A 25,693-nucleotide genomic window follows, 5' to 3' on the forward strand; every position below is an offset into this window, starting at 1 on the left:
AGAGAAGTCAGTTGTGTCTGCCAGGAACTCTTGTTGCTTAGACAGCAAGTCCTAATGGATGTGGGAATTTCTGCCTTCTGCAGAATGTACTCTACACCCTTTTATTTGTCTGTGTGGCTTTCCTTGCTCCTCTTCTGAGGTGTCTTCTGTCTTTTCCTCCCTGCTTTCTCCATGTCTCCTCACTTGCCAAAAGGATAAATACTGCTATTAGGGCTCCATTGACTTGGCTGGCTGAGCTGAACACTAGGTGCAGAGAAGCCAAGGTTAGTAAACGGGCTATTTCCTGAGCTTGCAGCCCTGTTAAATTGAGCAGCAGGTGGAAAGCTGTTGGCTTTCAAGGAGCCATTCTGCCTCTAGTGCTGTGATCATGTGTATAGATGGGGGACAGTTCAGTGCAACATGCCCAGCTCGTGCAGCCTCTGCTCTAGCTCACCCCACTGGTCTGAAACCAGCCCCCAGTGCAGTAAAAGTAAAGTTCCTTCCCCCCCCCCACCAGTGAAAAGAAAGTATTTTCCCAATAGCTTGCAAGCCAGCAAGTGTGATTTAAAAAAAAAGGAAAAAAAATTAGCCAAGTGCGATGTTGACTTTGTTTAACTCCTCAAAAAGCCACATAGTTGAAACTTCTCAAATCCAGATAGTTCAAAAGCATGGGTGCTCCTTCCTTGAATTTAGCAAATACTTTGTGAACTATCATCACACCCAGCACCTATTTGTAGCATGTCACTGAAATAAAAATACTAGGGGACAAATCTTAGCAAACGTAGCACAATAATAAAACACCAGAAGGTCCTTTGGAAGGTTGTCAGCACTCTTGTCACATTTTTAGTCCCAAATAACAATTGTTCTTGCCTGTCCAGGGCTTTTAGGATTGTGCTTTCTAAGTGCTGTATATATTTTGTGCTTGGTTTCATTTCAATTGATCTCTTTGTTCCAAGACTTCAGCAGCTTTTTGCCTTCCCTGTATTTGAGACTCTGTAAAATCCCCTGAGAATGTGTTTTGCACTGTAAAGGTTTTATTGTTTAAGTATCTTCACTTTAGACCACAGTCTTCCAGTCTTGTATGTGACTTTCAGGCCCTGTTTCTATTGATTCAAAAGTAAACTTCCACTGCTAACAGTGGTATTTCTAAGCTCTTATTCTTTGCTCGCCAAAACCAGCTGAGCAGAAAAAACATCGTCCATGTCTAAATTAGTATTTGGAAAATACACCATGTCTAAACAAGGCCACTGACTTGTTGGGAAGAGTGGGGGGAAGGTTTCCAGACAAGGGTGACTTGAATTTGTGTAGCAAGGAGTAAGTACTTAATTTGCAGTGGACCTACACATTTCAAAACACAAGGTTGCTGGTCCACAGTGCTTTGCCATGTGACAGCTCTTGTTTGGGGAAAGATGAGAAGATACGCATGGTATCTCTTTTAGTTGCTTGAGTTGATTAAACCTGTTATCAGTGATCAGTTATGATCACAGAAGCCATTTAATCTTCAGCGGTAAGGTAAGTGAGCTCTTCAATCCAGTTTTAAGATGGCTTAACTAGGGGAAATGGCAGTGAAAACTATTAGCCTTGTCTAAGCTGGTAAAAGTTAGGTCCTTCACCTTCCTGAGATTTGGCTGGCACCTTCGCAGAGTGAGATTTTCCCCTTCATAGGATTTGATTTGGAGTTGGCCTGCTGCTGCCTAGAAGGGCAGTTTAGATGAGTACTTGGCCAGTTCAGTGCCTGTCCTGCACCCTGATGTGCACTTTGCAATCCTCAGTGGTGTTTTACTGAATTCTTTGCCTCAGCCCTGCAGGCAGAACAGCTGATACAGCTGTCTCTGCTGATGAATCTACATATTCCTCCTGGCAGGTTTAAAGGGTGCCTGTGCTGCCTCTATGGGGATAGGTGACCCCATTGCTCTAACCTGCCTCTGTGAACAACTCTGCAGGTTTTCAGTATGTTCCTTTTTTTTTCATCACAAAATATTTGTGCTTATTTCTTTTACTGTTATGAGCTCAATTCTGCTGCGTGTAAGCATGCCTCTGCTCTCAGCGTAGGCTCTGCGTTTGTCCTTGGCCTTGTTTCTTCCTGGCTTGTGGGTGCTACGTATTAGTTCCACTGTCCCTAAAGAACTCTTGGTTGCTTGGGGATTTTTTTGGTCCATTTATTGTGTGAGGCCAGTCTTGATGAATCTTTTGGCATGAAGTTTAAAGAAGAGAATGCCAACAACAGAGAGTCTGAATGTCCAAGTCTCACCTTTGTTGGGAGAGAAAAAGCTACATCTGGACAAAAGGAAGTGTTTTCGGACGTGAAAACTCCAACACACAGACACACACACCCCCCCAGTTCTTCTCTGGAGAACCCAGGGGTTCCTCATGAATTGAGTTACAAGAGACAGCTTTATTTGTTGGGCTAGCATCTTTTAAATCAGTCAAGCCAGCCTTTGCTAATAAAGGTCTTGCCTTCACAGAAAGACACAGGCAGGGTATATCTGCACAACACTTTTTCTGCAGTTGCGGTTTATACCAGGTCCCTGAGCTGGTTTGGGACATGACTGTTAATTTAGTTTCCTAAGAAAACAAAGCTTTTGTTATAATGCTGTTTGCTCACTGTTTTACCCCTGCCCTGTAAGATTTGAATCTACCTGACTGTTTTAACAAAATTTGACAGAGGTAGTAAGGATGTGAGAATCTTAGAGGCCCACAGAAGCTGGCGTCATAGGGAGCCCCTCTTAATGCTGCTCTGGAAAAAAACCTGCAATGTGCACTGTGTGTTTACTCGGCATCAGAGCATCCACGCAGGTGTGCAGCCTTGAGGGACAAATACAGAAGGAAAATGGCTGCTTTAGGTCCACTACTGCAAAACTAGGGCATTTGTGTGTGTGTTGGCAGGGCTCTCCCCCTTCTGTCACATGCCAAAGCAGTGTATTATTGGCAGAACTATTACATGTGGGTCAAATCAGGGGAAATGTAGAAGAAGTTACAGAACAAACCACGGGCCAACTGGTGGGAAGGTTTCAGGTTCTGAGTCTGGCCTTCTGCAATGTCAATACACTCTGATGCATACCCGTGCTGCGTAAATGTGAATAGTGCATATGCCCAAGGTAGTGATGTGTGACCAAGAAGAAATTTAGGCAAATAGCATTGGCAAAAATATATAACCACGCTTACTGCACAGTTGTTCCTCATGTTAAAAGGAGGTACAAAACCAGCTGTGTATTCAAACAGAAACAGAGCTGATTATTTCTAGGTATGTTAATAGCTGCTGTATCAAATAAATGAAACTTAGCAAACCAAGTAGCCTTCAGTGTAGGTAAATGACTGAGTGGTGCAGGGGTAAGTGGTCTTCAAACTAACTGCGGAGCAGAAATGAAAACTGAGTTAAGTAGAGACTCTTTTTGCTAAATGACCTGGCCACAGCTGAGGACGCTGGCACCAGCGTTTGCTCTGATCACACAAATGGCTGGCCTGCTCTTTCTCTTTGCTCTGTTCTCTTGTCTACCTTCTCAGTATATAAAACCAAGCATGAGTGTAATCAACTGTAGGAATGGGAATACCATTATTAATTATGCTCAAATTATCTACTTACTCCTAGCTGGCAGACTTCAAGAGCTGGCCCAGAGAGTGTATTCAGTTCCCATCCCTGACTAAAGAGCTGGTGAATTACTGAATCCTGCCAGTAAGTCATTCCACGGGAGCTCCCATTCCCTTCTGTCAGGCAGTGCTTCAGAGTCTCAGCAGAGCACCAGATATTGCAGAGAATAATCCTATAAGGGCATGGGGGAAAGAATAGCAAATTAGCTTGAGGTGTATGGTATTTTTCCTCAGTGCTGTTGTCCTGGGAATGGGGAGAAAGGAGTTGAAAGGATGCAGTAGGAGAACGCAAACTGGCCATGTGTTAAAGGATTCACAAACTATAACTGTGTGTGAAGCATGTCTTCATAGCTGTTTGTAATTCCCTCAGAGCAAGTTCTCTGGCAAGAATGGCATCTCGGCCCTTCTCAGCATTTGACACTAAAGGTAGAAGGACCTATATTCTGGTGAAATTGAAGTGGGAAAATCCAAACAAATAAAAAGCTAGTTTCCAAAAGTATAGTTTTGTTGCAGCCATTTGACACACAGCTAGTATTTTTTGGTCCTGATTTATTGATGAAATGTTGTTCTTGACTTATATATGTGAAGTGCAAGCTTACACTTTGACATTTATGTTTTTTCAGGGTTACATTTGGAGGCTTAACTGCTATTAGTTTTATTGGGAAGGCAGAATTTAGCTGTGTAACCTGCAGCATGCTTGTATGCTATCTTCTACAAAGGATAAGCATAATACAAACATGCAAAATGTTGTGTATGCACGTATATGTGCTATCACCTGGCTTGTTTCCACCAGTGATTTTTTTTTTTTCTTGATTGTTCATCTTCTTGGAGAGGGTCACAGCTCTGTGTTCAGCATGACTGATGTAAAGGGTGTTGTTTACTTCGCTTACCCTTAGCAGTCTAAATATTGGATGTCTACGCTAATCCAATCTTCACTGATTGGAAGAAAGCCTGGGTGCCTAGGGGATGATTCATCTCATCTGTCTTGGAGAGATGTTCTGCGGCAGTGTGCCTGTGAGACATCACTAGTAGAATGGGATGGATCACTCTCTGGAGTGGCCTGTCTCCCCAGCCCAGGCTAGAGCCTGTAGCCAGCAAGCCTAGACTGCGTAGGCTAAGTTAGCTGAGCTGGATTGTGCGAGATACGAAAGACAGGGCTATGCACTGTATCTTCAAATGGCACTAATGAAGATGGGAAGGCTGCTAATTTAGGGCTTAGTCCTGAGCTCCAGCTGATAGTCAAGGTTTCCATTGACTCAGAACGGTTGGTCCATCCTTTGGAGCCTATTTAAAGAAAAAAAAATGAGTCTGGGAGTTGGGGACTAGTGAACTCTTCCTTATTTCTGGAGAAGCTTATTTAGATTATAATTAAAGTGGGATTTGTACATTGCTGACATAAATAATGTGGGATTTATATGTTGCTTAGATAATTATAAGGAGATAGGGTCAAACCTACATGGCTTCAACAGGGGAAATTTTCTGCCTTTAATCTGTTAAGGTTTTGCTGAGTTTTTTTTTAGTCTGTAAGAAGCTTACAAAAAAGTAGGCAAGGTGAGTAAAGTGTCAGACTTTGCTTGGAGGTTTCTGAGTTCTTGATTATCTCTTTAGAAGGAGAATTGCTTTGGAAAAAAAAGTGATGCTGAGAAAAGGACAAAGTGTAATGCAAATTCAAACCTAGGTAGGCATGAAGGAGAACTGAGCTGGATTGTTAGCGTGTCTTCCTCGTGAGTCTGAGTTTTCGCATGGTGGAGTGAATTGGAATAGATACACAGAAACACAAGGCCGGCAATTGAAGGAATTCTCACCTTCTCTTTCTGTTTGTGCTGAGCAGCTAGAATGATGATGTATGTCAGATCTAACACACTGAAAATTTGTTGCTGTGCTCCTTCTGCTTAGTCTGCTTTATGGCTTTATCAAGCTGAAAGCCTTTTGAAGTCTGTGGGTCATTTTCTTTTCTTCATATTGTATGTTGTTTCTAAATGAATTAGCTTCTAAGCTAATCTGTCACAGATTTAATTATGGTACACAATCATGAGGGAGTTGCTTTTTCCTTATATTGAGCAAGGAACTTTATTGAATAAGGAAAACAGTTGTGTACTTAATTCTAGTTTGGTCTTCCACTTTCTCTGTTTCACTGTGGAGCTACTCCAATCTTCTCTTACTAAAAGATTAAAGAAAAAGGTGTCTGGATAAAAAGAATAGTTGTGTGTGTCATTCTTGACCATAAGAGTATGCAACACCCTGAAAGTGGCAGAAATGGTGTTTTCCACACTTTGCAGAAGAGGAATTGTATTCAAGTGTCTTGGATTCCTCCTCCGTACTATCCTCACCACCACCTTAAGTCAAGGAGAGAGACTTGTAACTTTTGAACCTCATCTTCCGGTACGTCTTTCTTCCCGAAGTATTTGCACTTGGAGATGAGACTCTTGATGTTGATACTCCTGCTCTGCTCACAGACATGTTGTTGAGAGAGGTTCATCTGTGCCCAGCAGCACTTTCTTGCTGCTGTTTTTTCTAACCCCTATTTTCTTTGCTTGATTCCAAGACTGTTTTGTTATATTTTCTGTGATGAAAGGTTTGGGCTTACTCCTTCCCTCACTTTGCTAACAGTATACCTACAGGTGCACTTCTTCCCTCTGTAGCTTGCTCTATAACATCCTTTAGGTAGAGATGATTTGGGGTAATAGTAAATATCGCAGTATTCTCCTTGCTCTAGGCTCAGGGTTTGCCAGACCTTTGTACAGGTGTTATATGGATAATATTCAGTGTGAGCATTGGGAATAGGTGAGAAGAGGCTTGGTGAAAGTTGTGCTGCTTTTTTTCCCCCATCCTGTGGAAGGTGCTTTCTCTAGCTATAGGCAAGTAAGTGTTTTCTCTGCAAACATGAAAGGGTCCCTTCCCCCACCCTAAACTATCTGTTGAGTTGTGTTACTGATCGCTGAGGTGGTCAGCTACATCTGACTATCTTGCTGCAAGGGGTGCTCAAGAGTTTAAAGCCAGGAATCAGTACTAGCTTTGCTTCTGGTAAACATGATGGCAAGTTGATGTAGCTGAATGTCCAGGTGCAGGATTTCCAAGGGCATTAAGCCACAAGCTATTCCTTCCTCCTCCTCTTTCTCTCTCACTCTTGCTCTATTTTTTTCCATCTTAAAAAACAAAGTAGCATAAGTGGTCTATGCCACAGAAATATGTTTGTCACACTACATCACTTTGAACTGCATAACATCAAAGAAAATCAGTGCTTTGATAACTTGATTTGAAAGGATTGTAGAAATAGCCATCATTATGAATCACAACAGACAGGAATAGAAAAGATGGTGATTTTCAAACAGCAAAGCTTGTAAGGTAAGGGAAAATGTAAGGTAGGTGCCAGTGCCACGTTCTCATCTAAAATACCCCAACCCTTACAACTGTTATGTAGCTTTGCAGAATATGATTTACTTGAGGATGTGAAGAGGAATGAGAGATACTCTGTGTAAAAATGTGTTTCTGAGGAACAAGGAAACAAACGTGGGCTCAGAGAAGGGCTGGAATAAGGGAGAAAGCAATGCATGCTGCTTGGGTAGGAACTTCTTCCACTTTCTCCTCTTTATAAAACCACCCTTCCTGAAGGGAAGGGCATCCAAGATTGCTTGCTGAGACCCTCCTCACCCCAGAGACCTTCAGTTCTTATGGGCTGGACATAGGGAGGAGGAGGGAAGTCCCGCCCCAGCACTTCTGTGCGTTGTCATTCCTCTCTTGAGGAAACTCTCTCCATGGACTGGAATGAGTTTCTGGCTCTAGGAGGCTGCAAGAAATTAGGCCTTAAAATGGTGACTTATCAACTGCAAACGTTTTGGTTTAGGATGATAGCAACTCAAATTGGAGTTTAGCTTATTCTGGCCTTCAGTCTAATGGATAGGAGTTAGGGCACTAAGACAAACTAGCAGCCTGTGGAGTGGCAGGGAGTGCACAGTGGCAGTTAGGTGAAATCAGTGTGTCCTGTCCCATCCCCATCCTCATCCCCGAGACGAGTGAGTGTTGGCTAGTGAGGAATGTTTATAAAGGTTTCAGTGGCATTGAGTTAGGAGACTTCAGTCTCATTCAGACACAGCTTTACCACTAGCACTTCATCAGCTGGTCCAAACACATTGAGCTAGAAAATACTATGTCATTTAGCAGTCTCTATTTCATCCAATGTGAGGCGATGACTGTATGTAATGAAAGCTCAAGTTGGAGCCAGTTGAGGTATAAAGACGGATGCTTCAGTGCTTTTCAGTTACAGGAAATTCAGAGGCAACTAGTGGGGAGAAAGATTCAGACCCTTCACTTCTTTTAGCAAGGCTGGCACAAAAGAATGTGCTGTACTGAGGTATTGCTAACACAAACATCCTAACTGAGGGCTTGTTCCCATTTAGCTTGGGCAAGGGGAATGCTCTCTTTCATAGATTCCTTCATCTTGGTCCATGAGGAGGCGCGTGGGCATACTTCTCTGTTTCCTTTACAGAGGGGCAAGATTTACCTCCGTTGTGCTTTTAAAAACATGGGCTCCATAGCAACAGTCTGAGTACCTTCTGCAAGCATCTTCCAGGGCTACTAGTCAGACGAATGTCATGTCAGATGAACAGGACTGGTATTTCATGTCTCCTCAGCTTCACCTTTATGTATGAATGCATTTTAAAAATTGAAAGAATAGTTCTGTATGTACTACAGAGCACTGATACTGAGCTTACTACCAGGTGTGCCTGCTGACTTCATCCATAACAGCATAGTGGGGTGGGACTGCATGGAAACTCTTTTAACTGACTAGTCAGGAAACTGCTTTTTTAAAAGAAGAGAAGAATAGGAAAGGAAAGACGGAAAAATGTGTGCTTTGCACTGAGGGAAATACAAAGTTGTTGGCTCCTAAGTTCTGATCCCAAGCCACAGTCATAGGTCATCTTTTTTTGTAACACACTGCTGAATTACTTGAATTAACTTTACCCTTATAAAAGGCATACCTGCATTCTTTCTGCCATAAAAATACTGCTTTGCAAAAAGTTCTGCTAATATTTACCATACAAAAATCATATCTACAATGATAATAGTTTGCAGTCATAATGTTTGGATTTTCTGTTTGATTATTAGCTGAGATCACATTTTTGCATTATATATGTTGAGTTATAACACTTGAGATATATGTTTATATTTATGCTCTGATCTTATGAATGGTAAAGGAGGAGACATTAACATAAGTATCTCTTTCATCAACTGACCTGTTTATATATTTGCCTTTTTCAAGAAACTGCGTATCCTCACTTCAAAAAAAACAGAAGAGAGAGAGATGGAGACAGGACATGTCCCACACTGATTCACTTGATAGTGTGTATTGCAGAGAATCAACGGCCAAATGGCTCTGGAGTGTGGAAGAGGAAGTTAACCAATTGTGTTGGTTAGGTTATTTTAATTATTTTGATTAGAGCAGAGGGGACATGGTGGCATCAGCTAATGGGAAGAAGGAGGAGTTCAATTTATGCCTAGAGTAGTTGAGCTGCAATCTCTCCTCAGATCAGGATAACTTATACTGGAGAAAAAAGATGCCTTCAGTGGGAGAAGTTACATGATTACACTAAACAAAATCTGTTATACTGACAAAAGCAGTCAGTCAGTTGACTTCTGCCTGAAAAACTCTGTTTAACCAATACTTTTGCCGTAAAAGTGATGTACAAGGATTCTGCTAATCAGCATTACTAATCAGCTCCAGCAGAGCCGTCTGAGCACACAGCACATGCCAGAGTGGGGCTCTGCTGCTAATTGTGTCTGTAGCTGTAAATGTCATATGGGGACACTAGCATTTGAAGGAAAAGCAGAAATACCGTCGTGTGTGCTGTGTCAAAGAGGTGTTAATAACAACCACAGACATCTCATTGTATCTTATCCAAACATTTTTAGCCTCGCTTCCTGAGCAGGTTGTTTAATGTGACTGTGCTGTCTGTCTTCAGCCCTCCACTCTAATATTATTTGAACCTGTTGGCTCGTTCTAGTCACAGTTGAGAGAAAGACAGAGGTGTCAAATACATTGAGTTTCTATGTGTTTTGTGAAAACAGGTGGTCAGGTGAAGGAGAGCTCTGCGTTAGTTCTTTCCAACTAAAGCAGCAGCTTTTGAATACATTGTTTTACCCCAGGGACTCCACACAAGAGGGCACGGGAAGAGGCAAGGGATCCAGCTGTGAAAAAAGTATCAGGCAGACCTCAGACCTTGTAAGACACAGGGTAGTCCAATTGTAAGGAAAAAAAAGCCTGCAGGAAACTGAGCTGTATCACTGCTACTAGTCGAGGACTACTCGTTCTCAATGTGACTGCTGCTCACAGTTGTTATTCATGGTCTGACTGTGGTTTGCCTTGGCTGTGCTAGTTCTGAGGCCGAATCCTACCTGCCAAGTCAGCATCCCTTCTGGCTGTCAGCAGGAGCTGGCTTGCGCTCCTCCAGGCAGCCAATGCTGGCCTATTCTGTTGTGGGGAAAATGGGAGCTTTCTGGAGCAAGCGCACTGTACTTCTGTGGTCTGGTGTTTTCTGTCTAAGCTTCAGGTCATGGTTTTCAGACGGCCATGGCTTTTAAATGCCCAGTGCCTCAAAGTTGGTCTTCTGCCTTTCGTTCTTGAGAATTGCTAAGTATCCTTTGACTGCTCTCTGAACTCTTTGTTGTAGATGCTCAAGGTAGCATATGCTTGTTCAGCGCTGGTCCAAGAGTACTGATATTTATTCCTCTGTTTTTTTAGGGAATGAGAAATGGCTCCATTGGTAAAATAAATAAATAAAATTTAAAAAGGGTCTCAGATGGGGGAATAATTACTTTTCTTACTGCATCCTGAGTGTGTACCTTTGGCATGGTGTACAAACCCAGACTTTTTCCCCTCTCTCTTCTCCAGGCTGTCAGCGCTCCATAGGCTTGTCCAATGGGAAAGCCAAGGTGTGCAGCTACAGTGGATGGTATTACTGCAGCACCTGCCACGTGGATGACAGCTTCCTCATCCCTGCACGGCTGGTTCATAACTGGGACACTTCCAAATACAAGGTAATCTCCCTGCAGGTTGGCTTGCTAGCAAGTGAACTGAATTGCTCTTTAGATAGAAACACAGACATTGCAACAGGTTGAAGATTACAGGCATGGACTGCTAATACTGTCTTCTTTGTCCCTCTTGCCAGAATGAGCCACGCTCTCTCAACAACACAGATGTTTTCATCACAATTTCCTTAGCCAGGCCTAAGGCGTTCCTCCACAGGAACAGCCATGCTCCTCTTTCTTGGTGGCATCTTTTCAATCGTTGCTTATCTGGTTGTTCAAGAGACAGGGAGGGACAGAACACTGAAACCTCTCTTTTAGCCCTAATCTTTGCAGTTACTGGGCCCTTGAGGAGTACGTGTTTCATGAGCACTAGGGATTGGCACTGCTTGGTGATGGATGCTAAATTGTGGAAATGCCCACAGGAAACTGGCATACCCAAACGTGGTGTTTGCAAGGCCCAGTATGTCCTGTCTCTTGGCACGAATATTTTGAGGACACTAGAAGGACATGGCTATAGCACTTGTTTGGACCAGACAGCTGAAAGTAACATAAAGAAAAAATTCTACAGTGTTCACTTGCCGCACAAGCAGCTTTTCTAAAACTTCCATAATCTGCTGTTTGCTGCTGCCTTGGTGGCTGGTTGCCAGATAGGGGCAACTGATTACATGCCTCAAAGCATTATGCCAGCAAACACGGTAGCAGTGTTGTTTTGCCATCTCAGGGAGCATATGCTGAAAAAATAACAAACTCATAAGGAATCCAGACCATGCTAGACCTTCAGACTTAGCAGCCACTGTTAGGAGAGGCTGTTTGATGTTTTGTGTCTGCGAATATTATTATTATGGGCTATTTGAAAAGGAAAAAAATAACCAGTAAATGCTCTATTAGAGGAAAACCAGCTCTCTTGAAGAAGAAAATTTGTCAGACGGGGAGATTATTAAAAGGTAGCCAGAGCCTGCCATCAGGAAAATGATAGTCTTGCGCCATGAAATGCAAGATTCTTCAGAGTTACAAAGCTCCTACATGTGGAGACAAAAACCCCTCCCTTTCCTAGAAGCTAGGAATAAATATTGAAGAGTTCTTTCTTTGGATGCTTTTACCAAGGACTAAACTTGCTAGCCCACGATAGCATAGGTCGCCCTGATATGGGGTAAGTGGATGGTAAGGCAAAGACCTCATATCAAGCTGTCAGTAATACTGCCAAGAAAATAAACTGTTTTATTTTCTAAACCTGCAGGGTAAAAAGTATGCTCTATGCTCTGTTTCCTGTGGTCTTGGTATAGGCAGCTGAGGCACAAAAGGAAATGGGACTTTCAAGCTTAAGCATTCATTGAAAACTTAATCTACTGTAATCTCACTATAGTAGTGAGAAGTTATCAATTTGCACTTTTTGTAGACAGGCAGAGCAGCTATGAGGTGGCTTGGGAGCACAAGCAAATTCTGTGCAGATACTTTACCAGTCTCTGTGCCAAAGTGCTCAGAGAGATGGATTTAAGAAAGGAACACCATCCCTTAGGTAGGAAAACACTACAGCATCCCCAACTATTAGAGCGGAAACTAAGGCAAGGAGGGAAGGTGAAGAGGACATCGTGTGCCACAGTGGCAGTGTGACAACTCAGCTGAGATCACTGGTTGCATCTCCTCAACTCCATCCCATCCACGTATAGCATTAAAATAACAAGTAGTTCTTGTTACTTTTGTGACATCTTTGAGATTTTCCCCTTTCTGTTCAATTCTGCATACGTGTGCTTTTATTTCTGTCCCTGCTACACCTCCATAAGAACTAAGCAGTCCTTTTCTGAGGTAGAGCACATATTGCCTGCACTTTTACATCCGCATCTCCTTTCTCCATTCAGAGATAAGGTCTGACGTTTATTTCTTCTGTATGGTCTAAAAGGCAACTTAGTGCTGGCTGCTGCACTTAATAGTTATAATGAAACTGCATGATTCCTTAGTAGTGTATTGATTAAATGTGCTGATTTGGCAAAGACAGATATCTTGTCCCACTTCCTTGAGATGATCTTGGTAGTAATAATTTTCTTTGGACTCATTTTTAAAAGATGATCACTTAATTTGTCAGCATTTCACCTCACATAATTGGCCAGTGTGCCCATACAAAGCTGTGCAGCAACATCCTAAAATGAAGCCAAACAGCAGAGCTTCTCCTAAACGCACAGCCCTGCTCCTCACAGGTAGCACAGCAATGCCTGAAAGTGGAGCTTCTGCAGTGGGTGACTTGCTCCCGGCTGGACTCATAGCATACCCCAGAGAGGTCCTGCAGGAATTAAGCACATACCACATTTGATGGTCAGAAATGAAACAGGCTTCAGTCTTCAAAAGCTTCTGTGTTCCACACAGTCTGAAATGTGCCTGTCAGTCCACCAAATGGAAGCAAAGTGAATGAAGAGTTTGAAAACCTGCACTCCTTCCCACTACCACCTTTTCCCCGCCTCTGCAGGGGTTTCTGGGGTCTGTCCTATCTGTCTCTGGCAAAGCAAGCATCAATAGGTACTCTAGGACATGAGCTTTTATGATGATACAATGTAATTGGGCATGTTTCTCTTTCATCTTTCATGGACTCCTAGGCATCTGAGCAGCAGCTGGAAAGTAAACTGTTGCATCAATTAAGTAAGTTTTGCAAATGAAGAGGTTCTTGTCTGCTTTTGGCAAGATGGGTTATGAAAAACCAGAAGTGGTAGAAATCTGTAGAGTTGTGTCTTCCCATACTCAGGATCTTGAAAAACAACAATGCACTTAACACCTGAAAGTGCATAGATAGGAAAAAAAAATCCCCTTGACTGCAATAAAAGCTCTTTGAAAGGACTTGGCAGTTAGGCACGTTTCTTCTGTCATAACCAAAGCAGCAGTTCAGTCCCCAGGTTCACTTTTTTCCCTGTCTCCCTGCTGTTTTCATATTTGTGTTTTTCACATGTTTGTGAGAAGGGAAAAGAGGCAATCTCGTGAACATCCTTGCTTCCTTTTATTTAGGCCAACTGTTTTCCCCATTTGCACACAAAACCCAGTAAGTATTGCAGTTTGGTTCAGGTGGCTTCCAGCCTGTGCAAAATGCCAGACAAACACAGCAGGAAATGAACTCCCTGTGCCAGAAGGCTTCAAGGGAGGCTGGCTTCTGGGAAATCGAATTCTGAACTGTAAGTTTGCAGCCTCTAGAAAAGAAAGGTCTGGAAATGTTAGCATCCATCCTTGTATGACATTTAAAGCTAAAACCTGGTTGCACTTTGCATCTTCTCACTCCTTCTGGCTTATTTAATGGGATTGTCTAGTCTGCCCAGTAAAATTGGGGGACTGTGAATATGCTAGTACATGTACTAGAACAGTGGCTGGTAGCAAGCTGAATTATTATGACTGCCTGACCCTTCCCATTACAAGACTGCATTTCAGCTTCTTGCTATAGTTGGCAATGTGAGTTAATGTTTTACATGACCTGTGTGCCTGTGTCGGGCATGCAGAGTGAACAGACACGTACCTGTCAGCCAGTGATGCTGGGCAAAGCTACTTTTCCTGCAATCAGCACTCTGCAGGTACGTTGTATTGGCAAGGAGAGAGAAAGGTTTGCTTTGCTCCTCTCTCCTCAAAGGCTGCATTCAGACCATGCAGCACCAGAGCCGCACAGTAATACTTTGTCATCATAGTGTACATGTGTTGCAGAGTTACTCAGGTGACCTCAATTCTGGCATTTTTTTGTTTCTCTACTCTTAACGTTGCAGCCTGAGGAGGGTTGCCCCATACAGGGTACAAGCGTGCACAGGCATGGGTGTAGTACTTAGACAGTAATCGCCCTCTGGTTCCCGAGACAGCAGAGCAGGTGGATGAGGAGCCCATAACTTCAGCAGGGGTTTAAAGCAAGGAAGTAAGACTACAAAGAACACTGGGCACCAGGTCCTCCTGGTGGGAGATGTTAGTTGCTGTACCAAGCATTCATGTGCCTTCTAGGGAATCACTGAATATGTGGCCTAATTTGCCCATTGGTGGAAGAGGAATAATATTTACTGTAGATACAGCAGTTGTCAGGGGATTGCTGCGGTATTACAGCCAAATAGTTTAATGATTGTAAAAGCAGGTTGTTTAACTGCAGTCTCTTTTGTGCACTGCAGTTAGCATGTCTCATAAAACATCAACATTGCTAATGTTAGAAAACTTGACATATTTGGGGTTTGTAGAATTTTGTTCTACGAAATCCAAGTTGCCAACACAGCATGTTACCTGTGCTTCTATTCAGACAGCACAATTCCTTGTACGTGCATTATTTAAAAAAAAAAAAAAAAGGAAAGAAAAGAAATTAGTGGGTTGTTTTAATACAAATAGGTGAGATATTTAGTACAACTTCAGGGCCTGGGAAACCTGTGGAGTTATGATCTGCTGTATTTAAAATTACACATTGTATTATTTGTGTAGTTATTGGTGGGAAGGCTGGCCTTGGCATTATTTCTTATTTTTATTGTGCATTGTGAAAAGGTTACATTTGGGGCTAGCTTTCCCTGTAAGTAGCTAGTGACTCCTGTAGCTAGTAACTTGTGCTGGTTTTGGAAGTGGTGCTATTTATAAGGATGTATATTGCTTTTCCCTACTTCCTACCTTACAGCACCAGAAGGGAAATAACATCCTAAATCTCAAGAGGCCATGATGTGCCCTTTCTCCTTTTGTTAGCCTAATTCATCCCTCCCTCGACTCAGTGTAAACAGTGATTTAAAGGTCTAGGAGGACTAATTGAATTGTGGAAGGAATAGTATTTCTATAGCACAGTTTCAAGTGATTTGCAGCTCATTTCAGATAATCCCATCTTCTCTTTTCCAGCTGTGATAAAATGCAGAAATAAGGAATGAGAGGGAATTTGGCCTTCTCACCTGAGAAACAGGAGTATCTTTTCTAGTGGGAACAAAAGTCCTGTTAATTTATCAAGATTACAGTAGCTCTTTGCAGGTGGAGATAGAACAGAGCACTATCATGAAAAAGGCATAAGAAAAATTTCTTGCAGATGAAACATTGGGAGTGTGTAATACCAGTAAAATTCAACTTTATTTATTTGTATTTAAAAAAACACAACAACTTGATAGATAAGCTTCTGATTATTTTCTTTTTACATAATTTTAACCATACTGGCTGAGCATGAAACAAATGGGAGTAGTACTTTACACTGGAGTTCTATACCTTGCGATAGTACAATGTGATTGGATTTGCAGTGTGTATGTTTCCTTTTCTAATGTTGTGCTTTGGCACTTACCTAACCACTTGCTTCTTGCCAAAAAGAAAACGGCGAACAAACAGAAAAATGTTAACAGGGAAGAAACTTGGTAATCAGTTTTTAGACTTGAAAAACATTTAGTAAGCTATGTTACCCTGCAGTGAAAACATGTGTGGCTGCAAATATTGCTGTACTTTGGGTAAATAAGCAATTATCTCATACACTCAACTTTGATGGGCTTGATGAAGTTTGACTTGGCTATAAGCAGAGACAGTTGGATCTCTCTCAGCTCTGTCTTCATCTGTAATTGGTAACAGAGTAAGTTTTCAGATGCAGAGAATAGCTGACAGATCACAGAGGGGGAAGATCTGCTTAAAAAGAGTTGGGAGAAAAGCCTAGCTGAACTGGTTGCTTTATTTTTCAGGTATCAAAGCAAGCCAAAGAGTTCCTGGAATATGTTTATGAGGAGCCATTGATTGATATCCAGCAGGAAAATCCCATGTTGTACAAGCACGTTGAACCTCTGGCAACTGTTGTCCGCCTGAGACAGCAGCTAAAATCTCTCCGAGCCTATTTGTTCAGCTGCAGAGCAGCAGTGGCTGAAGATCTGCGTAGAAGGTAAGAACCACAGACAACATACAGCACAAGGATGTGGTTTCCTTGTCATGTTGCTTTTCTCCTCCCACCCCCCCCCCACCCCCCCCCATCTAGTTCTGAAGGTGTTACCTGTTTAGAAAGATATTGTGCTTGTATCTGACTTCCCTGGGCAGCTGGGTTATCTACTGCCAAAGAAAATGGTTTTATAGAGTCTGAATATCTGAAGTTGTTCTTGACAACTATTACCCAGGGGTCACACACTGTGGTGAGCATCTTTTATTCCTCCTCAGGCTTCCTGGCTGTGCGTGGGTATTTTCAGTCAGGTGTGATACCTCATTCTCCCTGCCATGGCATCTCAGTGTGGTAGCCACTGTTAGGACCTTTGAAACACCTCACAGCATGGCAAAGCATGAGAGAGGCCAGAGTCAACCACCTGTCCAGCGCTTCTGCCCTCTTCTGTGATATGGTCTCACACAAAGGCAGAGGCCAGATGTAGTCCCCTGGCACATGACCCAGCATATGATTTATGTGACACCAGAGCAGTTGTGCTCTTGCTCAGGCACTATCTTTTCCATTCATGACATGGCTGTTCTCAGTGTTTTGTATATTGGAAAACACATGGTCACAGCACAGCAGAAGGTGTTTCATATTGAGTTTTCTGTGGTGGAAACAGTAGTTTTACAAAAAGTGAACTTCATTTTAGAAGTGCTGTATATTAGTCCATTCACCTGTTGCTGCATTTTTCTAACAAGCTAAAAATGAACAATCTTCTTAAAACCATGAAGCCACAGTTGTGACCTTAAAAAAGCCGAGTTACTTTTGTCATGGATCTCTGAAACAGATGGGGAGATGTCTCTGCCCATACCATACTGTGAGGTGAGTGGCTCCAGGCACATGCAGCTGACCTGATGGTAAATGCATCTGTAAGCATTTGTATCCCCCAAGTTTGTAAGACAAGACTGCAGATAGAAAAGCTGCTGCTTTGGAATTATGATCTGCCAAAGGGCAAGAAAGCAGATGACATCAGTGATTGTATTTTGAGCATAGTGTTTTAGGGATGGGGGACCTGAATTCTCTGGGAGGGAGACGAGGCTGCACTAGTGTCTTTATCCCAGGTAAGGAGTGAGGCAGTCTGCTATTTGGTACATAATCTATGTCATTGCTTTGATGAACTACCTAGAACAGTTAAGAGAAGGATATAGCAACACGTTTCTGGAGGGCACTACTGAGTTCTTGTGTCAGACCCACTGTGTGTTAATATGTGTTTGTGTCTTAGTGCTCAATTCCTATTATTTGATAGGGCAACTGACAGCATTTTAAAAATTAGGATGATTTTTCTTTTATTCTAGAGGATGGTATTATCTTGCAGAACTGTTTTGCTATTCAGCTATAATAACTTTCCTATGCCATCCTCTTCAACTGCAGTAAAACTAAAAGGAGAATAAGATTTGTGAAGGCTGCCGTTCAGAAAAAGTGGCAGAAAAGAAATTATGCTTTCTGATTAATGCTGAAGAAAAGAATGCCCTGATTAAAATAGACAGGAGGAGGCACGAGACTGAATGGACTTGGGTAAGAGAGTGAAAGAAGAGAGATCAAAGAAAGCCTAAGCAGAGAAATCAATAGACTAGAGACAAAGGGATGAGGGAAAGCCAGGAGAAGGAGGAGATTCAAAGAGGGAAGGGATCTCAGGAAATTAAGAGTTAATGAAGAAACCAGAACAAAGAGGGAGCCCAAAAATCTACCTCTAGAAAGGAGAGATGACAAGTGCTGAGGAAATGCAGAGAATAGAGAATAGACAAAAATTAGCACAGAAATGTGTGCACGGTCTTTTCTTGGGGCGGGGAGGAGAGAGAAAAAACTCTCTGTATCAAAATGAAACACCCAGAATGGCAGAAGGAGAAACAGGGAAATACTCCAAATGCTCCCTTTTCTTATCTAAGGGTTCCTTCACACTGTCTCCAATTAAAGCTCTCTGTGGTGGGGAGGAGGACCCCAGCCCAAGAAGGGTTTGCTTTTGTACTAGGGAAACATCTCCAGTTTGGTAGGACTTGTTAAAAGTGCTGTAAAAGCCACTGAAGGAACGTACAAAACACACCTTAGAGTCCAGCTCCTTCTTGGTCTGTGAAGTCACTGGCAGGGTGGGTTTGGTGCTCCAGTTGGTCCCTCAGATCTCCCCTAAGAGATTTGCAGAGATGGAAAGGAAGAAAAGTTCTTTTCCCAGAAGGAGTTATTGCTTGCTCAAAACTGGTCCCAATGGCTTTGCTTTCTGCATGTTGTATCACAGTGTGCAGACATTCACCATCAATGTGATGGCTTTATAGAGCACAGCTGAAAAGTAAACGAAGAAAATGAGTGAGTTAAATTTCCCTTTGGCTCATCACATGGGCAAGTTGCAAGAAAAGGAGGAGTTTAAACAATACAGTGAGACAGCATTCCTAAATCTAGTACTGTTTCCTAGTTAGAAATGAAAGGCTAGGGGAGAGAATCCAGTTATCTGTCCTGCTCTAAAAACGTTCTTTTTCTGCTTGGTCTTCATCTTAGCGTGTGAATGACTATTAATCACAGGAAAGTGAACACAGCATCTTGAAAACCTGTCAGACCCGTATAAACACACTGAAACAAACTGTTAATATTGCTGTCTAGGGAGAACTAAAAACAGACTGATTAATTGTATTGGCACCTTGCTGCCTTTGGGACACTGATAGAGCCTGCCTTATTAGGGAAAAGCAGGTCACTCCGAGGTTTCTTTTATTAATACTATTTGCATTATCATCTTCTTTAAATCTATACCTTGCTATTAAACCCAGATCGCAAAATGAAGATGGCAATGAAGTTGGAAACTCTTGGTGTCCTGTGGGAAGACAAAACTGTTTACAGTGCTTACAAGTCACTTTTTCTGAAGAATTCCAGATGGCTATAAACCAGGTTAGCTCAGGATCCAGTTGGCTTAAATACGGAAATGTTATTTATAATGACTGGTGTGCATAGATAGGTACTTTGGGAATTTTGAAACTTGGCATCTAGCAGAGAACTCAGGGCTGAACCACATTGTGAACTTTGAAGAAGCAAGTGACTAAGTAGAAAGAAAGGAAGAAAAAAAGGAAGAAAGGAAAAGCAGCAGAAGAAATCCTATAAGTAGCTAGAAGGCTCACAATAAAAGTGGTCTTCATCAGTTATAATGACTTGTTCTCATCTATTGCTCCACTGGATTCTAAGCGCTTTTTGTATTTACAAAGGAAAAAAATAAAGGAACTCAGACTTGGCTGGGAGGAGAAATAAGGCCCTCCACTGGTGCATGTCAGCAGCGTTCCTCTGAGATTAGCCAGTTGAGACTCCAAGCCTGTTGCTGAGCTCCCTGTTTTACAAGGGACGTTATTATGCCTAGTTTGCTGTGGCTGTCACCTCAGTATTGCAACAGACGTAATTTGCCTCAAATGTCTTTACTCAACAAGTTCTCGCTTGTTTTGGTTGCCTTGCTTGTGTGGATGCTGTTCAGGCATAAACATACAAGACCAAAACCTAGAGCCAACATAGAATTAGTACAAGTAGAGCTGTACGGATCCCACCACCACCTGCAGATTGTGCGATGATGAATGATGAATGAATGGTGCAGGCAAACAAGATGGAGTCAATAAAATTGGTAGCTAGGAAAGAGCGAGAATCTCCGAGTCCATTAAATAATGAGGTTGTTCTGTGAAGCTGTGCTGAATGATGCAAGTTTTATTCTGGTTTTGCTTTCTTCCTTTTATGTCTAGACATAAGCCACACTAACAGTGTGTCCGTATGCCACAGCCTCTTTTCCTCTGTTCTTTTCACGGTTGAAGACTCTTCAGGTCAAGAAACTGTCAGAATGATTTTTTTGGGAAGTCTTCAGGCACCTCCATGTCTACTGTAGGGTAGGCTAACCCAGGTCAACCTTGGAGCTCTCTCTGGGCTCTCTGCTCTCTCAGCTATACACTTAAACTTGCAGTTCAGGTGTTGCTAGCCCAGATATTTTAGACAGATGGCAGTGACACAAGGTAAATGTTTTGCAGCACATTCCGCTATACATTAGCGCTCGTTGAAGTGCCCTTGCTCTGTAAGTAAATCTTCTGAATGGTGGTGAGAAACTATATGGAAAAATTTCCTTCGTTACTCATCTCTGTCTGATACCATTTGTCTATCAGCTCCAGAACAGCCATACATCAGTTTTACCCTAGCAAAACTCAAGTGCTGGATGCATTACTTAGCGTCTTACAGGAAGACCAAATTAGAGCTTGCTGTTGCAGCAGGAGGTTAAAGGTACACCTCCAGTGCTGCAGACGTGTGGTCCTGGCTGAGCCTGCCAGTCTGTCAGCACGATGCGAAACAAGCCCAAATTCAGTTATGCTGAACAATAGAGTCCTGTCACTTCCTACAGTGAGGCCTTAGACATATCACTTGTGACACAGGAGTAGATTACTTTCAAAATATTTGTGTGGCAATTGGGGAACCTGTCTAAGCACATCACAGGAATCCTGATTGATCTTATGCAATCACTATACCACCAAATACCTCATGTATGTGAAGCTGGGGCTATGTCATCTTTCAGGCCAAGGACGACAGAAGGTCATTAAGTCATGTCCAGACTGTCAAAGGAGAGTGTTTTCTCCATTTTCTTTGCAATGGGCAGGCCATTTGGAGAGTGGAAAATCCCAAAGCAGGAGAACAAAGACACAACTTGTGAAAACAGTAGACTGCAAAAAGAAGGTTTGAGCAGGAAAGGGGCAGAAGGATGTGGTTTCATAGCACTCAGGGCTCTGATTTAACGGCAAGACCAACAGGAGAAGAAAACTTGTTGCATGGGTGATTGGAAGGAGGGCGAGAGAGGAACTCATTCAAAGGGGGTATCTGGATATCCTGAGAGAACCCAGTGTTAAGACCAAACAACACCCCAAAGTGAAGAAAGGTGAGAAAATAAATGCAGAGAAATATGCACAAGCCATTTGTTGTTTTATGTAGATCCTGCATGCATGTAGTCATTGCAGTAGCTGAAATAAAGCATGCCTGTTGATGGAGCTCTTACAGACAGACCACCTCTTTGCTTCAACTCTTGTGTCTTTTTGAAGAAGTAACTGTGCATGCAGGGTCCTTGCAAGTTAACATCTTAAAAAGCATTTGGCTAAAACTGTAGGAGATGGAGTTAATGTGTACTTAGAGCTTTCATTTCAACTAGGGGTAACAAACAGCTGGAGCAACAAGATGTGTGCCAGACCAGCCAGGGTGGAGGCAGTACTGCTGTCTGTTCAAGCCAAGGGAAGGTTAAAAGCCAGTGCTCTACCATGGTGAGCATCCAGCTGAGGAGCATGCCAGGGTATATATGATAAGTTTTCTAGAGGACAGGTGGGTCTTTCAGTTCATGTTAGCCTTTTCCAGTCTAGGGGCACACCTGCATCTCCTTGTCAAATAGATCAGTAATATTAGACATCTTTCAAAATGGTAGTTTCCGTTCACCTTTTGAGACTAGATTGCTTTAAAAAAACATAATGATTTAAAAAGAAGTTCCTGTTGGATGTGGACACCACGTTAAATATGACTTGTGCCATTTTTATCCCCGTGTTTTTATATCAGAACTTCCAACAGCAAACTGCAAGGGTTCAGAAGTGCCTGACAAAAACAAGAGAGCATTTTCTTATTCTTCATTTCAAGTTAATTGGGGGATCTAAGCTATTTTGATTTCAAAATGAAACTGTGTGCCTCTAATTCTCTGCATCCGCTTTTAGTAACAGCGGTACTTGATTCCTGAGTTTGATAGGTAGTAATTCTTGTCTTTCACAATGTTACCGTAACCTTGCTCAAGTAACCACAGAGGAGAGAGAGTTAGTGTACTGCATTTTAGTTGAAAGTTTATATACTGGTTCAGGATTGCTGATGGATGATAAGAGTAACTGTTTTAATATAGGGATGCTCATAGGCAGTGTGGGCTGAAGATATTTAGGAATGGCTGCTCGCAGAACATAACCAGAAGAGTGTTCGTACCTCACAAATGTGAAATGGTTCACAAACACTTTTTTAGCCAAACCCACAGAATTAGAAAAAAACATTAATCTGGTATGACACCACAAGAATTAAGTAAGTGATGGGTTTTTTTGTTTTAAATTCATTAATTTATTATTATCTTTTGACTTTCAAATCGCTGGGTTTCACAGGGCCCCACTTCCCTGAGTAACTTTTTTGGCTGGGAAGTTGGGGTTCTCCTCTCCCAACATACTTCCAGGAGCTGGGATTTCCAAGGAAATACAAAATCAAAAGCCTGAATAAAACTATAAGAATTAGCAACACTGGAAAGAATCCTACCTTTTCCCGTCACCTCTGATGGTGTTCTCTACCTTAAATTAACAGATTCCATGTCAAATGAATTGCAAGAAAAAACCTAGCAAGAGGTGTTATTTACCCTGCCACATATATTTGGGATAACAGGCAATTCACTGATATCCCTCTGTACTTTTTAAATCAAATAGTAACTCTGAAAAGTTTGAGCTCCTGTCAATGAGATCAGAGTGCACGCAGTTCCTGCCCGTGTGCTACGCACACAGCCGCAGCTGTTGGTGGTGCACACTGCCAGGACTTCAGAGGTCCTCTTGCCCCTTGTCTAGGGGGGCAAAAAAAATACGGGAACAGTAGTAATCAGCATGTGCTTGCCTGTCAGCTGCTTTAGTTTGCAGCGTGGTGCAGTAGCTTAAAAGTAAATTGGTGGTGGTGTAAGTTGCAGTGCCAGGGTATGAACTGTGCTGGCTGAGGAAATGGACTTGGTACCTGCGGTGCTGTGCCAGCTGTGGGTGTAGCAGCTTCCTACAGAGGGGTGGAGAGGACGTCTGAATGTGACTGCGTGCTAGACTGGTGCATCTGCGTCTCCTGTGAGTCAGAGCTCAGTCATACAATTCTCAACCTGGTCAAACAAGACACTCCTGGCTGGCACATGAAATTGTGGTGCCAGCTTCCCCTCCCCTCCCCGCTCCCATCCTAGGTTTCAACAGGCTTTTTGGTACAAAAGAGACTTGGTTGTGCCCACCTGCCAGCTAACTTGATTTCTTTTGATTGTGCTGTAAAAAGAAGAGTTCGCTCTGCTTATCACGTTTGTACTTTGGTTATAGTGTCAGACTTGGACAGATTAATTGGTTGTAGCTTTAGCAGAGCTGTCAGGATATTTAACCCATTGGAGAAAAATTACCTAAGCTGATGATAAACAGGCTTTAAATGCAGAGCAATTACTTAGTGCTAACAAAGCACTATGACTACACGCTTTGTCCAAATGCAAAAAGCAAAGTCTTATCAGTGGTTCTGTTTGCAGGAGGACACTAAAAGATAACCTTTGTTTGCGCAAATACTTACCTGATAAGATCATCCGAAAGGGAACGGATGAAATTTCTGGTTCTATCTTGCCTGAAGGTTATGCTTCAGATTACGAAGTATCAAACAAAAAAGAATAATAATCACAAACTGAGAATGCTCAATTCTCTCTCTTCGTTGGACCGAAAGTCTCTGATGGTGGGTTTCTTTCCTGCTTGCATTGATTGCTTTTATTTCTAGCACATAACAATAAAGCAATTTAGAGACCTTTAACCAATAGGACTTTGGATTTCATTGTTCACAGGAACTGGCAAAGCTAGAGGGCTGGTTAGCATTGAACTTGGTTTGTTCATTGCAGGCTTAACCCTGACTGGTAGCCAGGGTTTATAGCACAGCAGTCCTGTGACTCACAACTGTTCTGTTTTGCATCGATGGTGAAACTGGTCCGGGAGTTTCCAAACTGTGAAAGCTTAGGTGCTTTTAGTGGGACGTGCACTTGATACCATTTGCCTCTCAAGGGTCACAGGTCACATTCTAAAGCAGCAGAGGTTTGAGTTTTTATTGTGATGAGTATTAACGTCTTGCGTTTGACCTCTGTCTAGCTCACTCCATTTTTTTTTTTCCTGTGTTAAGATTTGACTGAAAGGACACTGTTTATTGAATGCTTTTAATTGACCAACTTTAAAAAAAAAAAAAATCAGTTCACTGTAGTGCGTCAATCAAAAGATTTACAAAACTGACATCTTTTGTTTTGCTTGCAAATAACTTGTCAGAGATTTCCCATTTGGTGTTTGTAAAGGACCTTTATATCAAGGGACAAATAAAATGCAAGCACATGTTTTGGTCTTTTTGGATCAAGGCCTTACATTAACCCAAGCATGCTCAAAGCTCCATCTCCATGCAGAAAGTAAATACGTGTTTAGTGAAATGTTTCTAAGTGTAGTTGTCTTAGCCTGCTCTGTGGTCTGTGTCAGATTTTTAGACATGAATGTGATTTTAGGTTGGTTTGGATGCCGTGTAGTACTTTGTCTGGGTGCTAATGCAATGGCATGCTGTTTGTGTGAGCCCCATCTCGCCTGCTCTGCTCTACTGACTTTGGCTTCCTTTGGCTAATTTCAGTTGCAGTTGACAGAAGGATGGAGATGGCAAAGACATTATGTTCCTACTAGTTACGTGAGAGGAAGTGTCTGGGTCGAGAAGCAAGAGGCTCTGAATTAGTCCTGTGTGCCCCCTACTGAAAAAGACTTTATATAAGCCATCACCTCGTTAGGCTCAGAGAACCTGTGCAGACAAGCAAGCCGTTGGAAACTGGCCGTCATTCATTTTCTTGCTCACTGGACTACTTGCTCCATGTGGATTTCCTGCCCCAACTGATTTGCTTGCATTTTATGATGAGGTTTTTTGAAAACGTGTTTGAGTTTGATATTCTGGTGCCTCTTGTGCTCCTGTTCTCCACCCACTAGAGGCTGACAAAACTGGCAATAAACAGACGCATTTTTGGGAGATGGCTTCACAAGTTATGTTCAGGTAGCTGTTGAGTTTCATTTTTTCCTTTCCAAATGGGACTAATAGAAGTTTTCTGGAGGAGATCTTAGTTGCAGACGTGCAGCACAGCAAGATGTGTTTTTGAAACAGCCACTCAGCTCACCACAGGTGTGGTGAGGGCGCATCATTTGTATTTTAAGTTATCAGGGACTGAGCTGCCTACTTTCAGGTGATTTCAGTGGTTTCGCACTCATGGAGCTGTGTGCTCTCCATCTTTGGTGACGTGGGCAGGTGTTGAGGGAGTGTTTTGTACCTCTGCATGTATTGGGAACCATACAGGAACTGGTCCAGTTGCTTCCTAAGAAATTTTGTAAATGCTGTTGTACATGCGAGCTCTGGCTGCTCAGCTGTTTTTCTGTGGCCCACCACAACCAAATTGTGATTTTTTTGAGTCAGGAGAAGGACTGCAAATCTGAAGCTGGACCAGCCTTACTTACTGAGGGGTTT

At 42.4% G+C, this 25,693-nt stretch overlaps 1 protein-coding gene across 1 annotated transcript in view; it reads left to right on the plus strand.

The window, feature by feature from the left end:
* PLEKHM3 (pleckstrin homology domain containing M3) overlaps window positions 1–25,693 on the plus strand; it is a 76,008-nt gene that overhangs the window by 17,110 nt on the left and 33,205 nt on the right. Inside the window, exons 3-4 of the mRNA XM_050900449.1 lie at window positions 10,457–10,602; window positions 16,221–16,414. Of these exons, the coding sequence (XP_050756406.1) occupies window positions 10,457–10,602; window positions 16,221–16,414 (340 nt within the window). The remainder of the gene's footprint in view (window positions 1–10,456; window positions 10,603–16,220; window positions 16,415–25,693) is intronic.

Source organism: Gymnogyps californianus, chromosome 7 (assembly GCF_018139145.2).
Source record: "Gymnogyps californianus isolate 813 chromosome 7, ASM1813914v2, whole genome shotgun sequence".
NCBI classification, from domain to species: Eukaryota; Metazoa; Chordata; class Aves; order Accipitriformes; family Cathartidae; genus Gymnogyps; species Gymnogyps californianus.